The 25,222-nt window shown below is 34.9% G+C and overlaps 2 protein-coding genes and 1 pseudogene across 2 annotated transcripts; 2 read left to right on the forward strand and 1 right to left on the reverse strand.

Annotated features, from left to right (window-relative positions):
- Nucleotides 1–918: 918 nt before the first annotated feature.
- LOC147299374 (Putative methyltransferase family protein) lies at nucleotides 919–8,062 on the reverse strand. Its single transcript, XM_086230286.1, is given in 9 exon segments — nucleotides 919–952; nucleotides 1,096–1,281; nucleotides 2,592–2,703; nucleotides 4,607–4,708; nucleotides 4,785–4,842; nucleotides 4,935–5,008; nucleotides 6,001–6,120; nucleotides 7,541–7,608; nucleotides 7,723–8,062. Coding segments are annotated over 9 exon segments (855 nt in total). The 5' UTR covers nucleotides 7,824–8,062.
- Nucleotides 8,063–9,783: 1,721 nt separating this feature from the next.
- LOC147299375 (uncharacterized) lies at nucleotides 9,784–12,128 on the forward strand (annotated as a pseudogene).
- A 5,108-nt stretch (nucleotides 12,129–17,236) lies between these two features.
- Nucleotides 17,237–24,870, forward strand: LOC147299376 (Aldolase superfamily protein). The gene is made up of 8 exons (XM_086251832.1): nucleotides 17,237–17,569; nucleotides 19,313–19,505; nucleotides 20,374–20,572; nucleotides 20,762–20,941; nucleotides 22,368–22,448; nucleotides 22,537–22,837; nucleotides 23,679–23,794; nucleotides 24,264–24,870. The coding sequence occupies exons 2-8, from the start codon at nucleotides 19,339–19,341 to the stop codon at nucleotides 24,510–24,512; spliced, it is 1,293 nt and encodes a 430-aa protein (XP_086107958.1). The 5' UTR covers nucleotides 17,237–17,569; nucleotides 19,313–19,338; the 3' UTR covers nucleotides 24,513–24,870.
- The last annotated feature ends 352 nt before the right edge of the window (nucleotides 24,871–25,222 follow it).

Below are 25,222 nucleotides of genomic sequence, written 5' to 3' on the forward strand. Positions count from 1 at the left end.
ACAGCTCTTTAGGTTGTTGATAACAGATTTTAGGTTGTGAATGCATATTTTAGGTTTCAGATGCAGAGTTGAGGTCGCGGATGCAAGTTTAGGGTTTAGGTTGCATATGCATCTTTTTAAGTTGCAGATGACAAATTTTAAATTATAAATGCATGTTTTAGGTTTCAAATACAGAATTGAGGTCACAAATGCACATGCTGACATGCATCTATAATCTGAATCATTGAACGCTCGATAAGAACCCCTAAGCACTCTGTAAGAACTGCCGAGCACTCAGTAGGATTTTTGTCCTGCAACTTAAGTTTTGGACCAGGTGGACTTGGACGTATCTTTCTTTCTCATTTTAGACTTCTACTTAAAGCACCCAAAATTCTAAACGTGTTCTAGTCATTTTCCTAGAATGAAGATGGCTTAAGATCCCAGAATATTGGATTCTCTCGGTCAGTTTGTCAAGCATCACTTGCTATAACAACAAAGCTCACAGCCAATGTCCTTAGAAAGTTGGAAGATAAAAAGCTCACCTTCTATTCTATTACATTTCAAAACATCATCCAAGGAAAGAGTCAACTGCATATGGATTCAACACTACCCATGCTGAAACTTTGAATCTATGTAGAGCGACCTTGGCAACTAATTTACCGAACAAAAACCCAAAGATATAAAATATATCAAAGATAGCACTGCAAAAAAAAAAAAAAAAAAAAAAAAAGGGAGTAAAGTTTAGGACGGTTTGCATATTCATCGAACTGAGTTTACTACTGCAGTTACTTCCCTCTATTGAATCTCTGTTCTTTTTTTTTTTTTTTTTTTTTTGGCCACCTATTGAATCTCTGTTCAAGTTGACTAAACAAATCATACAATTCACCCTACTTGAAATTCTATTTTTCATATGATTTTGGTACATCCAAAGTTGGGAAATCATGGTAGAGAACATTGAACAAGAAAACCAATCCTGTAAAAATTTGAAAGAAATTTATACTATAAGGAAATTGAAAAACAAACTGTAGATCTGTCTCAAAAATGCATACTGGCTCTAGCTTAAAAGGGAAATACAGAATGAAAATCATCCATTTCTGATTCAACAAAAAACACCACCCTATGCTCTCTTGCGATTTGCATCGACGATAAAATGTGAATGTATGTAGTAGTTGCTCATGCTTCTTTTAAAGGGTCACCTCAAAGATGACTCCTTCGTGATTTCCAATGACAGATCGAGTCCCAACTAATTCCTTTATCTGCATCTTGTGCCGCACAGCTTCACTGAAGACCAATGAATCCATCCTACATTGAAAAAAAAAAAAAAAAAAAAAAAAAAAAAAAAAAAAAAAAAAAAGCAATTATGTAAGAGAGGGAAGAAAATCATAATAAAAAAAATTAAAAAAAAAAAGGAAAAATTAAAATTGGAAAAAGAAAAATCTTAGCATATTGAAAAATGCAGTCACAATATCAAAGTAATAATGAAACTTTTTCACATGAAAGCACACAAAAGCTAGAATTCCTGGTGAATGTTTTAAGAGGAGAAACAACTAGTGGAAGATAGAAAACAATGATGAAATGCTAAACATTTGTGACTTTTCTCACTCTAACTGGTATTGAATACGTACATAAGCACCAAAAGCAAAATTATAAGATATATTTGCAATATGCATAAAAGAGGTACGTAGCTTCCTCCAGAAAGGTATTTACCCAATTATGACTAAGTCTGGGTTTGGCCGCTTGGTAAAGTGGTATGACTAAAAAGTGAACTGATAAAGAGATTTTTATGCCATTCTTCCCAATTTGAATTACAACTAAATCATGGTTTACAAAATTCTTAGAAAGATATCTTTTTTCTTTGGCCAATAAGATATCAAATGGGCAAAATCCTAAAGGCCTTTGGCCAAATAGAAGAAGAACTAGCTAATTTCCATTTGGACTGTCCAGCAGTAATCTGAAATTGGCATAAGGTTTGACTTTGTATGATAAGCAAATAAATTTAAGAGAGACAAAAAAGAAGTGAGGCCTGTATACAGAGGGGGGGTGGGGGGATATAAAGTCTCTGCTACATGGTATTCTCATGATCCTTAAAGGTCATACAATTTCGCACCCTCCTAAAAAACCACATAATATAATGAGGAAAAGCCTTCCAAAGAGCACTATTAGGATGTTTACTAAAAACACCATGCAAACAATCAAGAAGAGCCACATAGTATCAGGACAACAGGACAGCATAGTAATACATAATCCACAGCCTCACCACTTCCTCTATACATGCAACACTAACCTAAATAATGATATTCCTCTTAGGAAATTATCAAGTGTTAAGAATATCAGTGAGAAGGTTTGACAATTTTATTTTTTGGTCATCAGGTTTGACTATACTTTCTGTAATAAATTAAGCAAGAATTTTTCAGCAATAAAATATTTTGGAATCAATAGTTATGAATGCATGAAATGGCATCTCCACTGTGCAAGGGAATTTTAAATAAAAAATGATCAATGGAACTACACCGGCCAACAGTCATAACTCTGGGATTACATTAAATGAAGCAATTCAGACCTTGCTAGAAATTGTGAAGAAAGTAACAAAGTAATCAAAAGTAGCTTCTTACGTCTTAGCACGGGACACGTAGGCTAGTATGAATTTGCATTGCCCTTCCCTTCCAACTCGAAGAAGATTTTCCACGGTGTCAAAAAGCAAAGGAATGCTTGACTGTTGAAAGCGTATGCAGTGTCAAGGGATTTTTTCTTTTCTCTATATATGTTGGAAGAGGAATTTAATGGCAGGATGAAATGTATTTCTTCTTATTTCCTTTAAAAGAAAGATTATAAGGTAAAGTGCAATGTTTTCACCCATGTGGTTGGTTAAACGTTTCAATTATGTCCATGCATTTCTAATTTGAACAATGTTAACCCAGTAGTTTTGGATTTGTCCAAATCCAAACCTTCGATCCATGTCCATTAAAGATAGTTAACGGAAAGCAGTTCACATGCTCTCATTTCTTCCGAAAACAATGTCATCTCCCTCCCTCCGTCAATCCATCCATATCCACCTAGCAATCATCAACCCCTTCTCTAGTTATTTTATTGTAGTTTCACTGAACGAAGAAGACTATCAAAGGTGAAAAATGTAGAGTAGGCTAGAGAATTCAATTTTGGACTTCTGCTCTTAATGCCAAAGTTGCAAATCTCTAAATATCTCAATGAGCAAAATATTAGAGACACAAAAAAGTAGATCACATCAATTGAAGGAAACTTATGTGTTATGAACATAAATATCTTTTGGAAGAAAGAATTAAGATTTTGAATTACAATTTTTAAGAGTTTCAGACATATGGAGCTGGTAGCTGCATATTCAGAGATAAGTAGTACATCAACTGGGGTTACTCTCTTTCACTTATTTTCCGGGCATTAATCACCCAGCCATATGTTTTTCAGGATTTCAAATGGCCTTATCGATGACATTGTTTGAAAGCATCATCACAAAGGTCATTTGCATTGTCGTAGCCATCGATGAGGCAATGTCACTGAGATTGAAAGTGGGAGCGGAAATTGAGGTACTGAAGTCGTTTCCATCAGTTAAGGTGTTGTCTATGGTGAATATGGCTTGGGTTTTGGAGGCAAGGACACATGTGAAGGAGTAGAGGTGGAGTAGGCAGATGGAGAGATTGGTGAACTTTAGAGAGAAAAACTGACTAGATAGAATAAGATCCAGAACAAGATTTCGGATAAGAGAGAGAGAGAGGTGGGACATGAATGGAGGTCCTTTATTTTACAAAAATGATATCATTTTACAAGATCTCATTCTTGGCCTTCAGTCCTGTACCTAGCATGCAACATGCTCTCTGCCAACCATCTTTAATGGACATGTATGGAGGGTTCAGATTCACACATTCAAACTACAGAGTTAACATTGTTCAACAAAGAAAGGTAAGGTCAGTCCCAAAAAAAAGTTAGAAACACAAGGACCAAATTGAAACATGTAGCAAACTACCTAGGTGAAAAGTGTACTTTACCAAAGATTCTGTAATGCGAATGCAGTACCTCAACTTCACATCGATCAATGTTTGAACTCTTAACAGATAACAAAAGCACAATCCATTATACGGTAAAAACAAATGATACAGCCCGCACATGATATTAAATGTATCAGTTTTGGTCTTTTATCATGTCATTGGTATGGTGTAACTATAGAAACATGGAATGCAAAACCCAAAAACTGCAACCAAGTACCAGAAACAACCAAAACAAATAAAAGATACATAAACTAAAAGAACCAGTAATATTAATGCAAGAATTTTTCTCTAGAGAGGATGTCCGTGTTTTTTTAAATTTGCGGATGCCGACATAGTGCCGACATAGGATAGTCAATGTGTCGACACGGATGATGTGCTGCAGCAAGTTTTGGAATTTCGTGTCGACACATTGTCTACCCCATGTCGGCACTGTGTTGGCATCCGCAAATTTTGAAAACTGTGGACATCCTCTCTAGAGAATGACTGATTAATGCAAAGGCCTCAATCTAAATGGATTTAAAGTTAATGAAGGTGTTTTCTTACCTTTATTAGTAATTAATATAGTCATGTTTCTTAACTATGATAAAGGAAAAAATAACAAATTTGGATATATATGTCAGCTCCAAGAATCAAATCAAATCCTCTTGAATGCTTTTGTAAAATGTGGCAGATCTGCTCAGAATTTCCCCATTCTAGTTTCTCAGCTACTAATCCTGCATATACATAATCAAAAAAAATTCTCAACCAAGTTCATTACACATCATGTGTTTTAGATTTTTTTTCCCTCACCAGCACAGCATTTAGGATTCTCAGAAGAGGCATGCAGCTCTATATTTTTCTTCAGGATCTGAGACCGATAACATAAAATAGTCAAAATACAAAAAGACTAGTGAAGACCTATCAAATTTCTAGCATTATATTTTATTATCAGGACCTTGCCTTGAGCACTTCCTCATTATGGTCGGTTAATACAACTTCACTGCAAAATCTGCTGCAAAGTATTCCAGTAATTCCTGTAAATCAGAAATATCAAGCTACAGAACCAAGTTTGACATCACATTATATAATAGATATAATACATAAATACATATATAACTAAAAAAATAAAAATAAAAACTTGGACCTGAAAACTGCAGTTGGATGTAGTGATAGCTCCCTCTAAAAAGAATTTCAAACCACCAAGTTTTAAACACTTGATCATATGTATTATTTAAAAGGTGGAACCCACAATCAAAACTATTCCGCTACATAATGTTCTTTTGATGAAGTAATGGGACCTCTCAAATACATTTTATACAAGATAGAATTTTTTGACTATTTATTACCGAACCCTTATTCTTTCCTCCATTTTTTACCAAACCCTCATTCTTTCCCATCACATAGTCTAGAAAGTTCTATTCCACATGATCATAAGCTTTCTCAAAGTCAATTTTAAAGGCCATCCCTTTTTTCTTCTTCTGCTAAATCTCCTTCACCACTTCATTGGCCACCAAATCACTGTCCAAGATCTGCCTGCCCTTCATAAAGCACCCTGTGCTAATGAAATTGTACCCCCCAAGCACCTCTCTCAACCGGAAAACCAGCACCATTGCAATTGTACAAACTTCATCCTATAATTAAAATGCTAAAAATCCCAAAGTCCTGATTCCATTACTCCAGCGATTGTATAATACAATTACAAATCCAGATGAAGCTACTTCAATAATAGGTCTCTGACATGCAAGAAGCATCCTCTATTTCACTCATAAACAAAGTAAATTAAAAAAACCAAAACCAAATTTGTGCACATGCATTCCACGTATGAACCTTCCTCCAACACCCTAAAGGACGAGGTGCTTTTTTTATCCTCCTATTTTCGAAATTTGCTATACATAATCAGAGCTATATAGTTTTCTTTTTGAATACTGAATTCATAATCATCTTATGCACTTTTAATGTTGGAGTGCAATAATCCTTATAGAGAAAAAAAGAAAAAGAAAAAGGCAATCCTTAGACAAGTACTTACCGACCCCAGAGCCTAATTCAATAGCAGTGCATCCTTGGAGAAGCTCTACATTCTTTGAAAGGTACTCATTCAACAACATTGCCCCAGGCCATACCAATTGTCCCGTCAAATCAAAATCAGCTGTTTGAAGAATAGTTAGAGCTACAACCTAAGTGAAGACGAATAAAAAACCAAAGGCTATAAAAAGTAGCTTGCAATTTTATATCATACCATATTATTTTAAGGATAACATATGGGAAAGACATTCTTTGTAAGATATGTTGCATTTTACACATTGGCGTATCATATTTAAAGCATGCATAATGTACCGCAGAACATTGAACATATGAATGCAAGATTTTTCAAATTTCCACTTCAAATTTTCAGAAAACTCAGAAATAAAACACCTTAAAATTTTATACTATAATGTACTAAGCTGTCAACAAGATCTACTACTCTTCAATTGTCCTGTTTTCAGTGTTCCAAAGGAAGTCATAAATGGCATCGGCAAATGCTTATGCACATGAGTAGTAACATCAGCCAATAACTGTACTAAGATGTTATATCTGGTGATTCCACATCAATATTTTTGTATGCTATGGTTCATATTTCATGGTGAATAAAGCATTCAAAATTTTCTGTCGGAAGAAACAGAAAACATGTTCAAACTTTTATTGTCTATTAGTACCAAAATCCATCTTCATACAACATAAATTCTCTTTTCACATAGAAAATCGAGATTTGATTGTTGATCCCTTTGCTGATCGATCATTATTCTAGGATTGTTGATTACTAAAACGGACGCCATTGAGTAGTAAACAAAGTTTAAGGTAATAGCTTCATTTAGATGAGACTCACACTCTTTCAAGTTGTTGATAATCCAAAGGGAAAGATTCATAAAAATAAAAATTTAAGTTTCATTTGAGGTATTCATTTGTACGAATTACGATGGGGAAAAATGATAGTAAACTAACTACACGACTTGTTAATATTATAAGTTTATAACTATCATTGTGTTCAGATATTATTTTCGGATTTGATTTGTTTAGTCAAGGGTGTGGTGCGAGAGCTGTTTTTTTATTTTGTGTTGTACCTAAGTTAATGGACTCCTTGTCCATTGGTTGTACAGTTGTGAGCTCTTTTTAATAAAGTTTCTTTCTTCTCAAAAAAAAAAGAAAAAAAAGATATTATTTTCTGAACTGTCCCAGTTTTCTTTTCTTTTCTTCAACCCGAATTAAACACAAACAATTTAGGTGCTTATATTTTAGAAGCCCATGATTTTAAGTTTGGCTGCAATATGCCAAAATTTCACTTTGAATTTAAATATGCTGCATTCGTTCAAAAAAATAATAATCTAATATGCTGCAAATGTATAATAGTTATGAAATTGTTGAGTCACTCAGCCCCAATTTAAAGGGAAATATAAGATTTGAATTGAAACACTAGAGAGAGAGAGAGAGAGAGAGAGAGAGAGAGAGAGAAACAACATTTTAGACCATATGAGTTTATGTGAATTCAACATTTTAGTTAAAATACAAAATTTTCTAAACATGAAACTTACTAGAAGCAGATTGGAGGCAAAGGAGCTCAATAACTTGAGACCCAAAGGTGAAAGTGGTCAACTGGTAACTGCGTCATTGTGAATTAACATTGACATTATTACTTTGCCATCAAACGGGAAAAATAAAATAAAGAATTAACAGCAAAAGAGAAGAGACACAAATTGAATAGAGCATATCTTACTCGTCATTGATGAAGAAAGATGCGTCTAAGCAAACTATCTCATCTTCTTCTTCTGCTTCTCTTTCCATCTGCTCTATTCCTTCTTCTTCCACTCTGCGCATAGGCTTTTCTTGCTCTGTGATTTTTGGGTTGCACCAATTTTTGAGAGTTGTGGCACCCAAACTTTGAGCAGAACCTTCAATCAGCAGCTGTGAGCTTTGTGAAGGTGAGTCTCCTCTTTCTATGTCTCTGTCTCGCTCTCTCTGTTTCACTCTCTCTGTCTCACTCCCTCTCTCTCTCCATCGCTGCTCTCTCTGTGTCACTCCCTCTTACTCGCACTCTCTCTGTAACATCTCTCTCTATCGCACGTTGGTCTGTGCTCAAGCTTTGTAAAGATGTTAGGTTTGGGCTATCACATTGATTAATGAGTGTTGGGCTTATAATCTATCTGATTGATTAATGAGTGTTGGGCTTATAATAGGATTTTAATTAGTGGGTTTGGGCTCAAACTTTTACCACCAATTTTGGGTTTAAAATAATATTAGAAATTTTGGTTCTAAATTTACTAGTTTTTTCAAGAGTTTTTTATTAGTAAAATATTACAATTACATTATAACTTAATAGGGATAACATTCTAATAATAATTATAAAAAGTATATAAAATGGTTTATAATTTAAACTAATAATACTTGTATTTATATAGTGTACTGGTTTTTATAATAGCTATGTTTTTATAATATCTCATGCATATCATATACTTATCGTATAGACCCAATTTATGACACTTAAGGCCTATTTGAATTAGGGATTTGGATTTGGATTTGGATTTCAAATTCATGTATTTTAAATCTTTAGATTTCAAATCCTATTGTTTGGATCAAAAAAATGAAATATGAGGATTTCAATATAAGAATTTTTAATTTTCATATATATTGCAATATATAATAAATATATATTGGCCAGAGGGGTCGCCGAAAAAGTTGGCCAGATGGGTCGTCGGAAAATTTGGCCGAAGGAGGTCGCCGAAAAGTTGGCCGGAGGGTCGCTAGAAAGTTAGCCGGCAGGGTCACCAGAAAAGTTGGCCGAAGGCAGGGACGAACGCACAGCCAAGCTTGAGGGGTCGGGCGACCCCCCGAACGGCGGAGCACGCAGGCTTAGACCCGTCCACGGCGACACCAGCGACCCCCCGACTTGAAGAAGGCGACCCCCCGACCCCGACGGCCCGACGTGAAGAAGGCGACCTCCAGGGCTCCAGCCTCTAGCCTTCCAGCAGCCAGCAGGGCAGTAGGTGATGAAACGCCATGTTCCTGACTTCCTGAGAAAGAGAGAAGAGAAGAGCTGAAGAAGGGGCTAGGCTAGTGGGCTGCGGGCTGTTTATTTTTTTATTTTTTAAGTTCCTACTCAAAACGACGTCGTTTTGAGCTAGGAATTTAAAAAAAAAAAAAAAAAAAAAAAAAAAGACTACCCAGTGAGGCAGTGACCCATGTTGTGTGTGTGGCTCAGTGGCTGTGTGCTCTTTCAGCCTCTTCAATCTTCCCGAATCCCTTCATTCATTAACAGTAAAACCCACACACTGACAGAGCCCAAGTGCCCAACCCAGCCAGCCGTGAGTCTGTGACGCCGTTGCCCCTGCTGCCCGCCGTCGCCCCTGCTGGCTGCTGCCCAGTGCCCGTCAAAACTCAAGTTTGAAGTTCCACTTTTATTTTTTCAAGTAAGTTTAAAGTTTCAAACCCTAATTCTTAATTCTCAATTCACTTTAAATTTATAATATATGTTGTTTTTTAATTAATTGATAAGATTATTGTAATGAAATTAGACTAATTAGTGGTTTCTTGATGTTGATTTAATTATTGGTTGATTAATTAATTATGGGTTTTTATTGTATTAATATGATTATTGATTTATTGAATTGTTGTTGGTTATTGTTATTACTTTGATAATTTGATTAATTGATTATGGGTTTTTATTATATTAAGTTGATTATTGGATTTTGGTTGATTATTGTTATTACTTTGATAAATTTGATAAATTGATTATTGGACTTTAATTGATTATTGGAAATTGGTTTACATGTGTAGAATTATGGAACGATATTTTAAGAGAAAATGTCCAACGGGTAGTTCAAATAATTCGGTTAATTCAAGTTTTGGTTCGACTTTAAATGGGTTAGATGATATTTTGGCTAATATTCAAGCAGACCCTGGACTAAGAACTCAAATGGCGGATTATAACCCTAATATTCGAGATGAGATTCGAAGAGCATATCTACAAAAGGGACCTTGTCAACCTAGAGGTCATATATTCCCACAAATTAATCAATCGGGAATTGATCGACACTTCATTGCCCAATGGTTTGATGAGTTTAATTGGTTGGAGCATAGTCAATCTAAGGATGCCGCATTTTGCCTTTATTACTATCTATTTAAATCCAATTTTGAACAAGCGGGTAGTGACGTCTTTACTGGGGTAGGCTTCAGGAATTGGAAGAAAGGGAGAGAAAAGTTTAGCACGCATGTTGGGCCAGTTGATAGTGTTCACAATCGATCTAGAAAAGCTGCTATGAATCTAATGAACCAAAATTCACATATTGAAACAGTTGTGCAAAAACAGTCAGACAAAGCTCGTATTGCTTATTGCACTTGCTTGAATGCATCAATTGATTGCACAAAGTTTTTGTTGCAACAAGGACTTTCTTTTCGTGGCAATGATGAAAGTGCCACTTCAAGCAATAGGGGGAATTATTTGGAGCTTTTGCAATTTCTTGCAGATCATGATGAGAAAGTTAAGGCCGTTGTGTTGGAGAATGCCTTGGGGAATCTCAAGTTAGTAGCTCCTTCAATTCAAAAAGATCTTGTTAATGCATGTGCCATGGAAACCATTGGGGTTATCATAAATGATATGAAAGATCGACTCTTTTCTATATTGGTGGATGATTCACGTGAGATTTCAATAAAGGAGCAAATGGCTATGGTGTTGCGTTATGTGGACGACAAAGGGTAAGTAATTGAAAGGTTTGTGAGGGTCCAACATGTTGCCGAAACCACTTCTAGTGCACTGAAGGATGTCATTGATGCATTCTTTTCTTTCAGCAAATTAAGTTTTTCCAAGATACGAGGGCAAGGTTATGATGGAGCTAGTAATATGAGAGGTGAGTTCAATGGCCTTAAAACAAAGATTTTGAGAGAACAACCTTATGAATTTTATGTTCATTGCTTTGCTCATCAACTTCAACTAGCTCTTGTTGTCATTGCAAAGAAAAATGCCAACATTGCCACTTTTTTCACATCTTGTAATAGTGTGGTTAATATTGTTGGAGCATCTTGTAAGCGTCGTGATGCATTGAGAGAGCAACTCCAAAAAGAGCTTATGGAAGCCTTTGAAAATGATTGTCTTCAAACGGGCTTAAATCAAGAATCTAGTCTCAAACGTGCTGGTGATACACGTTGGAACTCCCATTATGGTACATTGATTAGTTTGATTTCTATGTTTGCATCGGTTGTGAAGGTGCTTGAATTGATTGTTGATGATCGCTACAATGATAGTGTGGGTGAAGCAAATAGATTATTGGGAGAAATGCTATTTTTTCAGTTTGTGTTTCACCTATTTTTGATGAGATCTATATTGGGAATCACAAATGCTTTGTCAAAAGCATTACAAAAGAAAGATCAAGAGATTGTGAGTGCAATGGCTTTACTCAAAGCATGTAAGGAAAGACTACACCATATGAGAAATAATGAGTTTGATCTTTTGGTTGATCAAGTAGCTTCTTTTTGTGCTAAAAATCATATTGAGGTTCCTAACATGGATGAGACATATGTAGCTCGAGGGAGATCACAGCGCAATGCTCCAATAAAAACATATCATCATCAGTATCGTGTGGAGCTCTTTGTTTATGTCATTGATGAGCAACTTGTGGAATTGGAGGATCGCTTCAATGAGGTAAATAGTGAGTTACTTATTTGCTTGGCATGTTTGAGTCCGGATAATTCTTTCGTAGCTTTTGACATGCAAAAGTTACTTCGTCTTGCTCAATTTTATCTTCAAGATTTTTCGAATCGAGATCTATTGACACTTGAAGATCAACTTAGGATTTATATTCATCATATGCGTTCAAGTAGTGATTTTTCAGAATTGAAAGGGATTGGTGATCTTGCGAAAAAATTGGTGGAGAAAGGGTTGGATCGGACATATATTTATGTGTATTTGCTTATTACATTGGCTTTGGTTTTACCGGTTGCAACTGCTTCAGTGGAGAGGGCATTTTCGCCATGAATATTATTAAGGGTCCACTCCGCAACAAAATGGGAGATCAATGGTTGAGCGATAGCTTGATTGTTTACATTGAGAAAGATGTTTTTGATTGCATTGATAATGAAGCTATAATGGCGCGTTTTCAGAATATGAAAACTCGTTGTGGACAATTGTAACTTGTATGTTTTTATTATGAATTATAAATGAAACAACTATCATTTAATTTTTTAGCGTTATTTTCGTAAAAAAAATTTATGGCATAGTGATCACTATGACCCCCCGGAATCAAATTCCTGGATCCGTCACTGGCCGGAGGGGTCGCCGGAAAAGTTGGCCGATGGTAGTAGTTGAAAAATTTGCCGAAGGGGTAGCCAAAAAGTTGGCCAGAGTTGGTTGTCAGAAAGTTTTCGGCAGTGGTTGCCAGCGATGGTGGCCGAAGATGATGAGAGAGAGAGAGAGAGAGAGAGTGTGTGTGTGTGTGTGTGTGTGTGTGTGTGTGTGTGTGTGTGTGTGTGTGTGTGTGTGTGTGTGTGTGTGTGTGTGTGTGTGTGTGTGTGTGTGTGTGTGTGTGTGTGTGTGTGTGTTAGTTTGAGAAGGTATTTGAAATCCATGGATTTAGGCCTCGAAAATCCACCATGGCTTTGGGCCAAATCCAAATTCATTTCTTAAATTGAATCCAAACATGAGGATTTGGATTTGAGGATTCTAAATCCAAATCTACCCCATGAAATCTAGGTTTCCAAACGGACCCTTAATATTTTAAATCATGCATTGATGATTAATTTAACATATTCTGAAGTTTCATTAAAAAATTATGTGTTTTGAAGCCAATATCTATTATTTTTGTGGACGGTGGACAATATCGATATTTTTTTATTTTGAAGTCTCGATAATATCTTCAAGGCTGATATTTTAAATCTTATTGGATTGGTTATGGATTTACTGGCTTTGCTGTCTAAAACTAGAAAAATTTGGAAAACTAACACATTTTTGTTTCTATTAAAGATTTTTAACTCTATTTTTAAATTTTTACAATTTTAACCCTCAAGTAATGCTCAAGCTCTCCTCGAGAAGTGCTTGAACATCCCTTGAGTAATACTCAAACCCTATCAAGTAGTGCTCGAGAGGTGTTCGAGTACTTCTCGAGAGGAGCTCAAGCACTACTCGAAGGTTAAATTTCTAATTTTTTTTAAAAAAGGTTAAAAATCTCTTTTGAAATGCATCTTTCCCCTTGCATTATGGCTTTCAATGTAGCTCTTTTGCTGTAGTGCGTCTTAACTCTTTTTAGATTTCACTAAAGACTTTTAACCCTTTTAAAATTTAAAAATCCAACCCTCGAATGGTGCTTGAGTTCTCATCCAAAAGTGCTCGAACCCCCCACGAGCATTACTGATTTATTGGTTCGAGCACTACTCGAGGAGGGTTCGAGTAATTCTCGATGAGAGCTCAAGTATTAGTCGATGATTAGAATTCTAAATTCTAAAAGAAAGGGCTAAATGTCTTTAAATGGAACAAATTGTAGTTAGTTTTCTAAATTTCTCGTGTGCAAAGGTATGTTTAGGCTTGAGAAATTTTATTTGTACCTAACAATATTCTTTTTTAATCCAACATAATTTTTTACAATGAATAGACGATTATATCCCATTTTGTACCATTACGAACAAATTATATTTAAAATAGAAAATCCAATTTACTCTAGGGGAATAGAAAGTGAAATCGCTCCTTCAGAGCCTCCAAATGAGGTATGTGTGCATATATTTTTCATTTTTCTACAATTTTTCGTCCATATGACGTTTTAGAGAAATTCTGGTTCATGTTTTTGTGATGGACCTGTATCGAACACGATAACAGTTTTCAGTGGGTGTCAACTAAATGGTGAAAACTAATTTTGTGGAAACCCACCGAACAATTAATTTGAAAAATGTCCAAGACAGTCTATTTTGAAGGATGATAACAGGATAAAAGTTGTATGTTCAGCTTCCCTCCTTTGAACACATTAATTATATTCGGTTAACCCCCATCAAACTGTTTAATTTGAAAGTTAATTGAATTCCGCGTTCAGTGGGACTTAACCGTATACCTTGCCAGTGTTCGACTGCCCCTAACCGAATAATGTGCTTTCATTCGGTGACCTTTAACCAATCATTGGGGGTTAACTTTAAATTTACTGTTTTATTTTGTAGAAGCAAGAAGAGGGTGATGCCTTTACCCGAGGTTAGCTCGGTTGGAACAGATTCATATGACAATATTACTTCCTATGATTCAAATAATTTATATGTATTATATGTATTAATTAATATTTGGATGATTTATTAGGATAATCTATGTCCATGAGTCATATATTAATTGAGATTCATGTTGATCCATGTGCTCCAAAACATTGACGATGTAGGACCAACTCGAGCAGCTTGTGGTGACCCCCCTCCATGCATGTCTACCACTAAATTAACAAAATGTTAAGTATAAGAAGATAAATACACTAAAGAAATACAAAATTACAACAACAAAAAATCATACATTTAGCAAGAGCCAATTGACAAAAAGAGCTATGCGAGAGACCACCGAACAATACAATCTCATTCGTTTGGCTCCCACCGAATGAAATTTTATAAAAAACTCATACATATGCAGTTTAGTTGCTACCAATTGAACAATGGTTCACTATTGAATATGTTTCCATTATTAAGAACCCTACTGCCCAATAGATATATTTAGCAAACATTTTTGTTTTTTGAGTCTTTCGTGGGGGTGTTTCGAACATAATAAACAAATTTAGTGAGTAGCTACTAAACATATTGTCATCGTATTAGACATACCAGTTCCGAACGAGCACCCGACATGAATACGCCATCGATTTCATTTACTCGCAAAAAACTCAAATAATTGTTTTAACCATTTACCTCAAAAAACTGTCCTCAAAATTTTAAAACTAAAGAGGGTAAATTCTATTTTTCACCAAATAATTATATAACCTAAAATAAAATGCTATAAACATTAAATGACTTCAAAATAAATCTAAAAAAAATTCAGAGTATCATAGATACAACGTTAGTTGTGACCCCAAAACTTGACGAGTTGTCGACATTAACCTTTGAGCAAGTCCGAGGACCCAATTATGACCTAATCAGGTGAGTACCCATCTCACTCGAGATCTGCAAGCTCAACTGCATCACCACCCCCCCCCCCCCCCACATTGTTGCCGACTGGAAGGGAATTATCGATGAAATTCTTAGCTCTGATCCGAAATCATCGAGTGAAGATGATGCAAGTTGGTTATTTTATTTTAAGTTTTATTTTTTAAATAATTTTGTTATCGTTTTATTATTTTGACACATAGCACTATGTGTCAAGCTGCATGGCAATCACTTGACATTGTATTAAATTCACGTCAACATTTAACGAAACGAAGATATGACATTGCAACAAAATGAAAACATCGAATATGACATTATAAGATTTTAAACATGAACAATGAAATTGAAAATTGAAACAAATTCTAAGTACTAAAATGAAGCTAAGAGCATTTCTAATAAACTCCTCAAATTTGGCTTTTTAAATCTTACTTAAAATTTAAAAGCCAAATTCACTTGTTAGAACTGATGAGTTGATTTTAAGTCTCTATTTTAATGAATCTCAAAGGTGATTAAAGATGCTTTATCTAACATAACATAACTAATTAAGCAATTAAAGACTTTTACCGAATGTATTGAAGATGCTCTAATCCCTAAATTAATAGGAGCGTAGATCTAGAATGTTAGAGTGCGATTATCGCATTTTCCATCAAATGTATTTAATAGAATAAATGTTGAAATTTGGCCTTGAAGCATTAAATTGGGTTATCAGTCGGTCATCATTTTTTCCTTGTGTTTTTTTTTTTGTATTCCTTCAATTGTCTTTCTTTTTGGGTCCCACACTCCCACTCCATTCATTTAGGATTCAATGCCAACCACTCATTTAGGATTCAATGCCAACCACTCACAAATTCCAGAATTGACGCGGCAACTTGCCAGCTTGTGCTTCTAGAACCACGTTGGGCAAAGAGAATCGAGTTTTAAATTTATCTTAATCCTAATATATTATCTCATTATTTTTCACCACTTTAATTTTACAGGCTTATAAATATCTTTGTAATTTTTCATATAATGTCATCCTCTTATCAAAACTAATGAACCCCCATGGCCACACCATTTTCTTTTCTTCATTTTTCTTCTCAAATTTCAAGATACTATATCTTATATGATTATTTTTGTTTTTAATATGATTAGTTATTTTGGAAAGTATTCATTCGGACCTATCAAACTAGATTCATAATGAATATAAATGTATAAAAGGTGAGAATAATGTATGAAAAAGTATATTATGTACCATTTTATGATAATAATGTATTTGTGAGACAGATGCATTATTTTGTGAAAATGATTCTGACAGAGTCGCGATGGATCTTGGGCATGATCTTTTTATAGTCCCTGATTTCAGCAGAATAATTTGGTCTTCTAGGAATCATATGAAATTTCTGGATAATGACTTGAGTATTGAGAACTCAAGGCTTTTCCAAGATTGTCCTTGGGCAGAGGAAGGTAGGTATGCTCAAGGTAGATATTACAATTGATTATTTATTTTCCAAAGATATGGAAGAAAAAATGAAATGAATTAGTAGTATTTTTTTGTGTGTGAGTCAGATTACATTATAACATTAGATAATCCAAATTCATGCTCTTAGGAATAAAGAGTTAACTAGAAATTAGTTTAGTGATATTTCTCTGTACAATATTAGAGATGTTCTAAGTTTGAATCTCTCATTCCTTTATTAAAACAACAAAAGAGTTGAAAGTCATTAATATAGAATAATGGCAATACTATAGTAATCGAAAATTCTGACATTAATACTTGAGTAAGAAGGATTTGGTTTTGAGCCGAATATTATACATGATTTGCATTTTATACGAGAAGATCTTCATGCATGCAAATTTTCTAATATAGAATAATGACGTTTTGATATATAATGAGCATCATGTATTATCATTCGCTATATAGTATTCGGATCCGAATCAAGTTTTCACAACACAGGTTTGCATGAGAGAAAGGCTGATGTAGACAGAGGAAATCGCCGTAAAAGAATTTTATTACAAAGAAAACAAAGTAGGAATTGCTTGTAGAGTAGTAGGTAGGGAAGGGAAGCAATAAAAAAACACATTAAAGACGCAAGAAAATGACCAACTTCCAACCGAAAACTACCTACCAACCCTTTCCGCCCTCTCTGCCTTTCTCCTTCACACAACCACACACACAGAGATTTATGTGATGCCTCTCCAACCAGAAAATTGGGGACCAAAAAATTAAATAAAAAAGGGAACAAAAAGCAAACAACAATTTAGTTTAACGTCGTCTCGTTCACCAACCCAACAAGCCTAATTGCGCTTTAAGCAACTCCGTCACGTTTCGTCACCTTCTCTTCTTCTTCTTCTTCTTCTTTTTTCATCTAACCACCAATAACTAGTTAAATTGCCTTTTGTTTTTGTTTTGCAAACCATAAAGCCTAAATTGTTCCCAAATTCTAGGGTTTCTGTTTTCACTCTCAGAAACCCTAATTTTCGCTTTCCTCTCTCAAGGAATTCAGGTCTGTTTGCTGCCTCTCCCTCTAATTCTCAGTCCTTGTCATTCTCTCTCTGTTTTGTTTCCTAGAAAATTCAAAATACTAAATTTGGAATTTTTAGTTTTAAATTTATTCTGTGTTGTGTTGGGTTTCTTGCCAATAAAAAAAAAAAAACAGAGGAAATTAGTTTTGAGTGATCACTGATGCTTAATTTTAGTTGTTTCCTTTCGTTTTGTACTTTTAATCTGTACGTTTCTGCTTAAATTTGGCTTGTTTTTTTTTTTTATTTGCATAGAAGAAGCTTTAGTTGAAACTAAGCTTTTGTTTCTGTTTAGTGTTTGTTGGTTTATGATTATTGGAATAACGGTAGGAAAGTATTGAGGGGTAGTTTGTGGTGGAGTGTAAATGTGTAATAGAGTTCGCACTCTATGGTTGTTTGCAATGACCAAAGATTATAAATTAATTTGAAATCATAATGCAATGAGGAAACTGTACCTGAAGTTTCTATTATCGATGAGTTACAGGACAAGAGAGGAAGAAATTACAAGACTGATATGCTATGTTTATTGTTGATAGACAAACATGATCATATGAGGAGTTTCTCTGAATTAGGATGTTTCAATGAAGTGTCAGAATAAGAAAGGATAAAGTGAAACAGAAAAACATATCTGAGGCCAACCTGATAGGAGGTGAGGTGAGATGAACTGCTTGTGCATTGTGTAGACATATTATCATCAGAGTTATGAGTTGTTTACTTCAAGGAACTAAAATGACAATAGAAAGTTTGAATAAGAAGCTAATACATTTACTACCATTTGTGGCTCTGGTATAGATAAGGTGGCCTATGATTTTATAGAAGATTGAACCATTCATAGTTGGAGTAAAAAAGTTTATGGTATCTGGTACTGTGTTATGAATTTCAGAGATATATTAAGCGCAGGTTAGGTAATAGAGTACTCTAAATGTAGTGTGAATCGTTATTATTTGTTAGAATGATTATAGACATGGATGTTATAACAGTTCTTGTTTTAAGTCTGGTTAATCCTCTGTGTTTCATGAAATTACTTTTTCATTTTCTTATTGACAGTTAGATCTTTCTGGCTCCCATTGTTATTTTTACTTCAATTCTGACAACTTGAAATAAAAAAAGGGACTTTGCCGTAGTGACAATATTTCTGTATTTTCCTCTAGACTGCGTAAGCCTTAATCACAGGCTCTGTATTTCTTAACTTTGTACAAATTGGAAGATATTATTTGTAGAAATTTCTATAGTTGATTTCTTAAGTTAGGAAGTTTCTACATAATCTGAACCAATTTCCAAATGTTAATTTTGACAGATCTTTATGTTAAGTTTTCTTGTGGGTTTAGGTGTGAGTGAAAAACTCAACTTAATCCTTATTTGAGGTAATTATATGAGAGTACGTGTTGAATTGTATTAACTAACAAACCTAAACTAAAATGAATGGTTGTTGATATATTTTATTGTTTTTCTGATGTTTTCCATCACTTTTATTTTTACCTGAGATGTTTCCTCCACTCACCAGACATGATATTCTATTGTTTTGAAAATATGGTTGAGCATATGAATTTTCATTGTCTACTTTTGTCATGATGAAATCTGGTATTGAAATATTTGAAATGAAGTTTGATAGTCATTTGTTAATATCAAGAAATCATTCATGGTGTCCTGTTGATCTCATTCTAGAATAAGGGTCTTATATAAGTGTTTCTGGCAGAGCATTTACTTCTGTTTTGTTGTAATGTCAGTTTGGATTTTTCCATCTACTTCCACCATGTCGAGCTTGGAGGAGCCACTTGGTTTTGAAAAGTTGCCAAGCATGAGTACTATTGATAGGGTTCAGAGATTCTCATCTAGTGCTTGCAGGTCAAGAGCAGATGACGCGGGAATGGGGAACTGTTGGATTGAAGGAAGAACTTGCAGCACATCCAATAGCTGCAAGTAAGATCTAAATTTGTGTGCTATTTTGTTTGTGGAACACTCATATCATCTTTATTGTACACCATGCAACTCTTTGCATATGTACATGTGTTCATATCTTCTTCTTTTTTGTTTTTCATTGACAGCCCAAAACATATTCCTTTTGTTTTACCTTTCCTATTCTGTACATGTGTATCCATGCTTTTGTGTTTTTGGAACATTCAAATTAGGCCATATGGTTCTTTTTATCTTATGTCCACATGTGGGAGGGTGTGTGCGAAATGCATGCATGCAAGATTTTTACATTTGTCAATTTCTTTTGAACTGCTATTAAAAATGCCCATTGTGAGTGCAGTTTTTATTTATCTTTTTATTTCTCATATTTTGTTCAAGCTGTCAAATGGACATCTTCTTTACAGTTGAGGAAGTCGTATTTGGATAATAAGCGTAGCGTATAGCAGATTCCTTTAGTTCCTCTAATTTTGTTTGGGTACTAAGAGAAGAAAAAGGTTCATGAGCTGATGAGTAATATCATGTTTGTCATACATGCTTCATTTTATTTGTATAGATACTTCCCAATTCAAGATGAATAAAGATTGTAGAAGGAAAAAATGGAAAATTGAAAATGCTCCCTCACCCCCTTGCACCTCTCTAGTGTTTTAGTTATCCAGTTGTGCTCATCAACCATCAGAATGACATTACTGGAAACTGTGTTAAGGGATAAATTACAAGATCCTGGTTTCTCCTTGCCTTTTAGCTAAAGATAAATTTGATTTTTTATTCTTCTTGTTAATCTGTGTTCAAATTCAATAAGTTGGTTCCTAACTGTTTTTTACTCTAAAATATCTTTAATTTGATTATGTAACCCCGAATGTCCATTCACTTGCAGTGAAGATTATGAAGAATATACAAGAGAGGGATACCCATGGAAAAGACATACAAGAGACTTAGCCAACAGCGACTCCTTCAATCGAAGGACTTTGAGCTTAGGCAGGAATCACAGGGTGTTTGGAAATATTTGTGATTCATGGTATTTTCCAGATCAACAATATAACCCCAGGTTCTGCGACAAAGATATAACAAATAAGGTGATTCAATAGCTTTAATCGAATATGTGTTTTCTTTTGTTGTAGAGTGTTGTATGAGGATGTCATGATATCTCTTTTTTTAACAGATAAAATTTCCTTTTTCTTTTATGGTGGTTTGGTTGTAAATTATATATGCATTTTGACACTTGGGCTATCTAAACTTTGTTTTTAATTTTTTGAATGAAACAGTTTTTGGGAGGTATACCAAAGTTTGTGAAGATAGTAGAAGTTGGTCCAAGGGATGGACTACAAAATGAGAAGAATATTGTATCTGCAGCTGTAAAGATTGAACTGATTCATAGGCTCGTATCTTCTGGGTTACCTGTTGTAGAGGCTACAAGTTTTGTTTCACCCAAATGGGTTCCTCAGGTAATTTACCTTTATTAGTTATTTTATTTGAATTGGTAACTTCAAATTATCATAGAAAGTGTGATTTTAATAGGAATAGTTGACTAATAAATATCGGCTTAGGTTGTTTATAGGGTTTTCTCGTTGTTCAGTGAGCTCCTCGTTATAATATATCTACTTAGATTATTCAGTGGGCTCCTTGTCCCCTGTATTGTAATTATCATCTTTATTTTTAATGGAAGTATGTGTCTTATCTACAATATTTTTTTTTTAAAGGAAATGTAATTTTATTAACTTAGAAACATCCACTTACAATCTGTGGACAAGAAGTCCACATCTACATCATCAGTAGATCACAAATAGCTAGAAGTACAACATAAATCCCCAAAAGCACAAAGAAAACCGCAGCAAAAACTCTAGATAGAACATAATGAAAACCGCATCAAGCTTAATGAAGACTGTCGGATGTTGATAGTGGTGGTAAGATCCAGTTGGATGATGATGGTGCTTCTCTGGAAAATCAATTGGAAGGGGAAGGTGAAAAAGGCACAAAACCTGGAAACATGTGGCATCGGGGGGTAGCAGAGAGGGAAGATGAAAAGGCTTGGAGTAAGTGATGAGCTTGATATATGAAGGGTCATTTGGGAAGGATGAATTTAAGGCATAGAAGGACTAGATGGTGAAAAAAGTGGGGAAGGGAATCATTGATGGTTAGGCTTGAAGAACTGATTTTTAAAGAAATATTTTGGAGAATCATTGATTGTGGACTAGATATCCACCAAGAACAAGATATACATAACCAAGTAACATTATTTCACACAGGCCTAACCAACAATCCATCTAAGTACATATTCAAGCTGATAAACTAAAACAGAGCAGCCTTCCAATTGAAAAGAATTGCTGAGAACAATACACCTCTAAATTCAGATAAAACTGAAGCCCTAACAGATGACCAAAATCTAACCCTCTCCCAAAATTCCTGCCCTCCTACGACTCTGTAATCTTCACAATTTTTTTTTGCTTTGACTATGATTATTGGGAACCCTATTTGTTAACTTTACAACTAGATTTATGATGAAAAGATTCATATGATCTGATTTAGGGAAGTTTCATTAATTCTTCACCTTCACCTCCACATCCAAATTTTGTTACTTCTGGTATTTGAGATTTTTTATTAAATTTTTCTGGTACTAAAATTGTCTTACTCATGGTTTATGAATTAGTTTTATTCTAGGGTAGAATGATTCTATGAAAGAAGCTTTTCTTTTTGGTTACAAGAATCTGAAGTTTTGATGTAATTTCTTTTTCCATTGCTTAATGCTCTTCCTCTCTCTTTCTCTTCTACACACACATATTATATTGATATTTTTGGTGGCTTGTTAATTTCCAAAGTGAAAATCTTATGACCATAACTTGCCTCAATCCTCTTCCGTTTTCCTTTATATAGCTAGCAGATGCAAAGGATGTAATGGAAGCAGTTCACAATTTGGAAGGTGCTAGATTGCCTGTTCTGACACCCAATTTAAAAGTGAGTGATCTCTAGGAATACAAGAGTTGAAATATGGCAATGCTGGTCTGATGTGGTTTCTCTGACGCGTCACATTAACTTTTTCTAGGGCTATGAAGCAGCTATCGCAGCTGGTGCGAAGGACATAGCAGTCTTTGCATCAGCTTCTGAGTCATTTTCAAAGTCAAACATCAATTGTAGCATTGAAGAAAGTCTTGTTCGTTATCGTGCTGTTACTCGTGCTGCAAAAGAGCTTTCAATTCCTGTTAGAGGGTATGTATCGTGTGTCATTGGATGTCCAGTGGAGGGAACAATTCCTCCATCAAGAGTAGCATATGTAGCAAAAGAACTTCATGACATGGGCTGCTTTGAAATTTCTCTTGGTGACACAATTGGAATTGGTACACCTGGTAATATTTTGAACTTTGTTCTTAAATTACGAAATTTTGTTTTTTCTACATTAAGAAAAAAATCACAAAGGTTAAAAATGATATGCCGTATAGTCTTTTAAATTGCTACCATTTGGCGGATATATATTTTTGTTTTCTATCTACTATATTTACTTACAAAAGTACATTCATTTTAATTGCTTTCATTAGTTTTTTCAATCTGTTTTTTTAAAGTTTCTGTGACTTAAGCCATGACTTTTGCCTTCGTTTAGTTTGTGTTTGAGTAAGGCATACTGAGAACTAACTGTAACTCCTTTTGCTCTAGTTAAGTATAAATCATTCTACGTTATGATGGAGATATCCAATATCCAGGCAGATATTTTATGGTTTGAGTAAGGCATACCTGGCACTAACTGTACCTCCTTTTTCTTCTGTAGTTAAGCATATATCATTCTACATTATGATGGAGATATTTAATATCCAGGCAGATGTTTTAGGTCTAGTTCATGCTTTAACAATTTTTCTTGGTTTATGATGGCTGAGCATTACATTTTTCCTGATCTCTTATTTATGTTCCTAGTTGTTTCTAAATATAAATTCTTTTGTGAGATATTTTTATTCCCAAATATAATCTGTATAGTTAAATATATGCTTAGTTCTCAAACCTCTTGTAATATATGCCTAGTTCATGCAAAGATGAAAGAGAGACAAATTTTGGTCCAAACACTTAAGATAAGGCAATTGTAGTTGAAGACTTATTATTTTTTCCTAATCTCTTATTATTTTTCATATTATTGTATCTTTATCTCCGGTTCTATTTATTTGGTCCTGTACTTATTTTTCTCCGTTTCTTCCATCCCAGGAACGGTTGTCCCCATGCTTGAAGCTGTGATGGCTGTTGTTCCTGTTGAGAAGCTTGCTGTTCACTTCCATGACACTTATGGACAATCTCTTCCAAATATTCTAGTATCTCTTCAAGTAAGTCTTTTTAACATGTCGAAATTGGTCATGTTCTAGGCAAAATACACCTTTGGTCCCTGTGGTTTGGATTATTTTCCACTTTGGTCCTTGTGGTTCCAAAAGTTTCAATATAATCCATTTGATTTACTCCAGTATAAATCTGTGATCATATTGTTTCAGAGAAAATTCTTTGCAATCTAACTCTTTTTTACCTCACTTTTCTTTTTTCTCCTTGGGACTAGTTTCGTTGCGTCTTTGGTGGAATCAGTTATTGTTATAGTAATTGTGTCAGAACATGTTCATCTGGTAAGAAGAAGCAAAAGCTGAAAAGGGTTTTTTCAGTCCAAAACAAACAAGGGTTGTCACCAAGGACTTTCCATGCCCCTTCCCCCACCATTTTTTTTTTTCTATTTTGGAACAGGGTAAAATATCTGTGCGTTGGAAACTCAGTATTCTATCCATGATATTTTCTTTTGTTACTTAACAGATGGGGATTAGCACAGTGGATTCCTCTATTGCTGGTTTAGGTGGGTGTCCATACGCTAAGGGAGCTTCGGGTAATGTCGCCACTGAAGATGTTGTATACATGCTTAATGGACTTGGTGTCAAAACCAATGTGGATATGCGGAAGCTGTTAATGGCTGGGGATTTCATCAGCAAGCATTTGGGTCGCCCATCTGGTTCGAAGACTGCCATTGCCTTGGGTCGGGTTACAACTGATGCTTCTAAGATCTAAGTTATTTCAGGTTGATAAGTTGATACTCCAGCTGTTTCAAATTGAAAAGAGAAGAGAACTTCATTCTTACAGGGCATGTCTAAGATCTGCGTATTTGTCTACAGTAATTATTTTGCCCAGGAACAAACCATTATGGGGTGTGTAATACTTGTATGCAAATGTTGAAGTTAATATTATAGGAAGTTGACCATCTTTATTTGTATAAATTTTTAAATGTGCCTAGGATTTTCTTCCATTGACTTTAAAGTTAATGAAGGAAAATAATAGATAAAAGAAGGTCAAATTATATTTTTGGTCCTGTAGTTTGAATCAATTTTTACTCTAGTTTTCATCATTTCAATATGAGAGCTGTTACACACTTTTTTTTGTCTTTTTGCACACCCCTATTACTTAATTAGTGAAATTATAAATTTACCCCAATGTGAAAATGTACTATACACCCCTCTCTCTTCTTCCCAGATTAGTCATTCCCCTTCCCTCCCCTTTCCCATCCACCTTCCCCTGCCGCACCACCTCCCCCTGCAACACTCCTTCCCCCTACCCGTTCCACCACCCCTCCTCCTTCTGCCATCCCCCTCCCCTCCCCTCCCCCTGCCGCACCACATTCCCCTGTTGCACCACCTTCCCCTTCTCTCCTCCCTCCCTTTCTCTGCGACCACATACTCCGGCGACAGGAACCCAGTCACCCCCGAACATCAAAAAAATATATA

This window comes from Dryas octopetala, chromosome 1, assembly GCF_963921425.1.
Source record: "Dryas octopetala chromosome 1, drDryOcto1.1, whole genome shotgun sequence".
In the NCBI taxonomy this organism is placed as follows: domain Eukaryota; kingdom Viridiplantae; phylum Streptophyta; class Magnoliopsida; order Rosales; family Rosaceae; genus Dryas; species Dryas octopetala.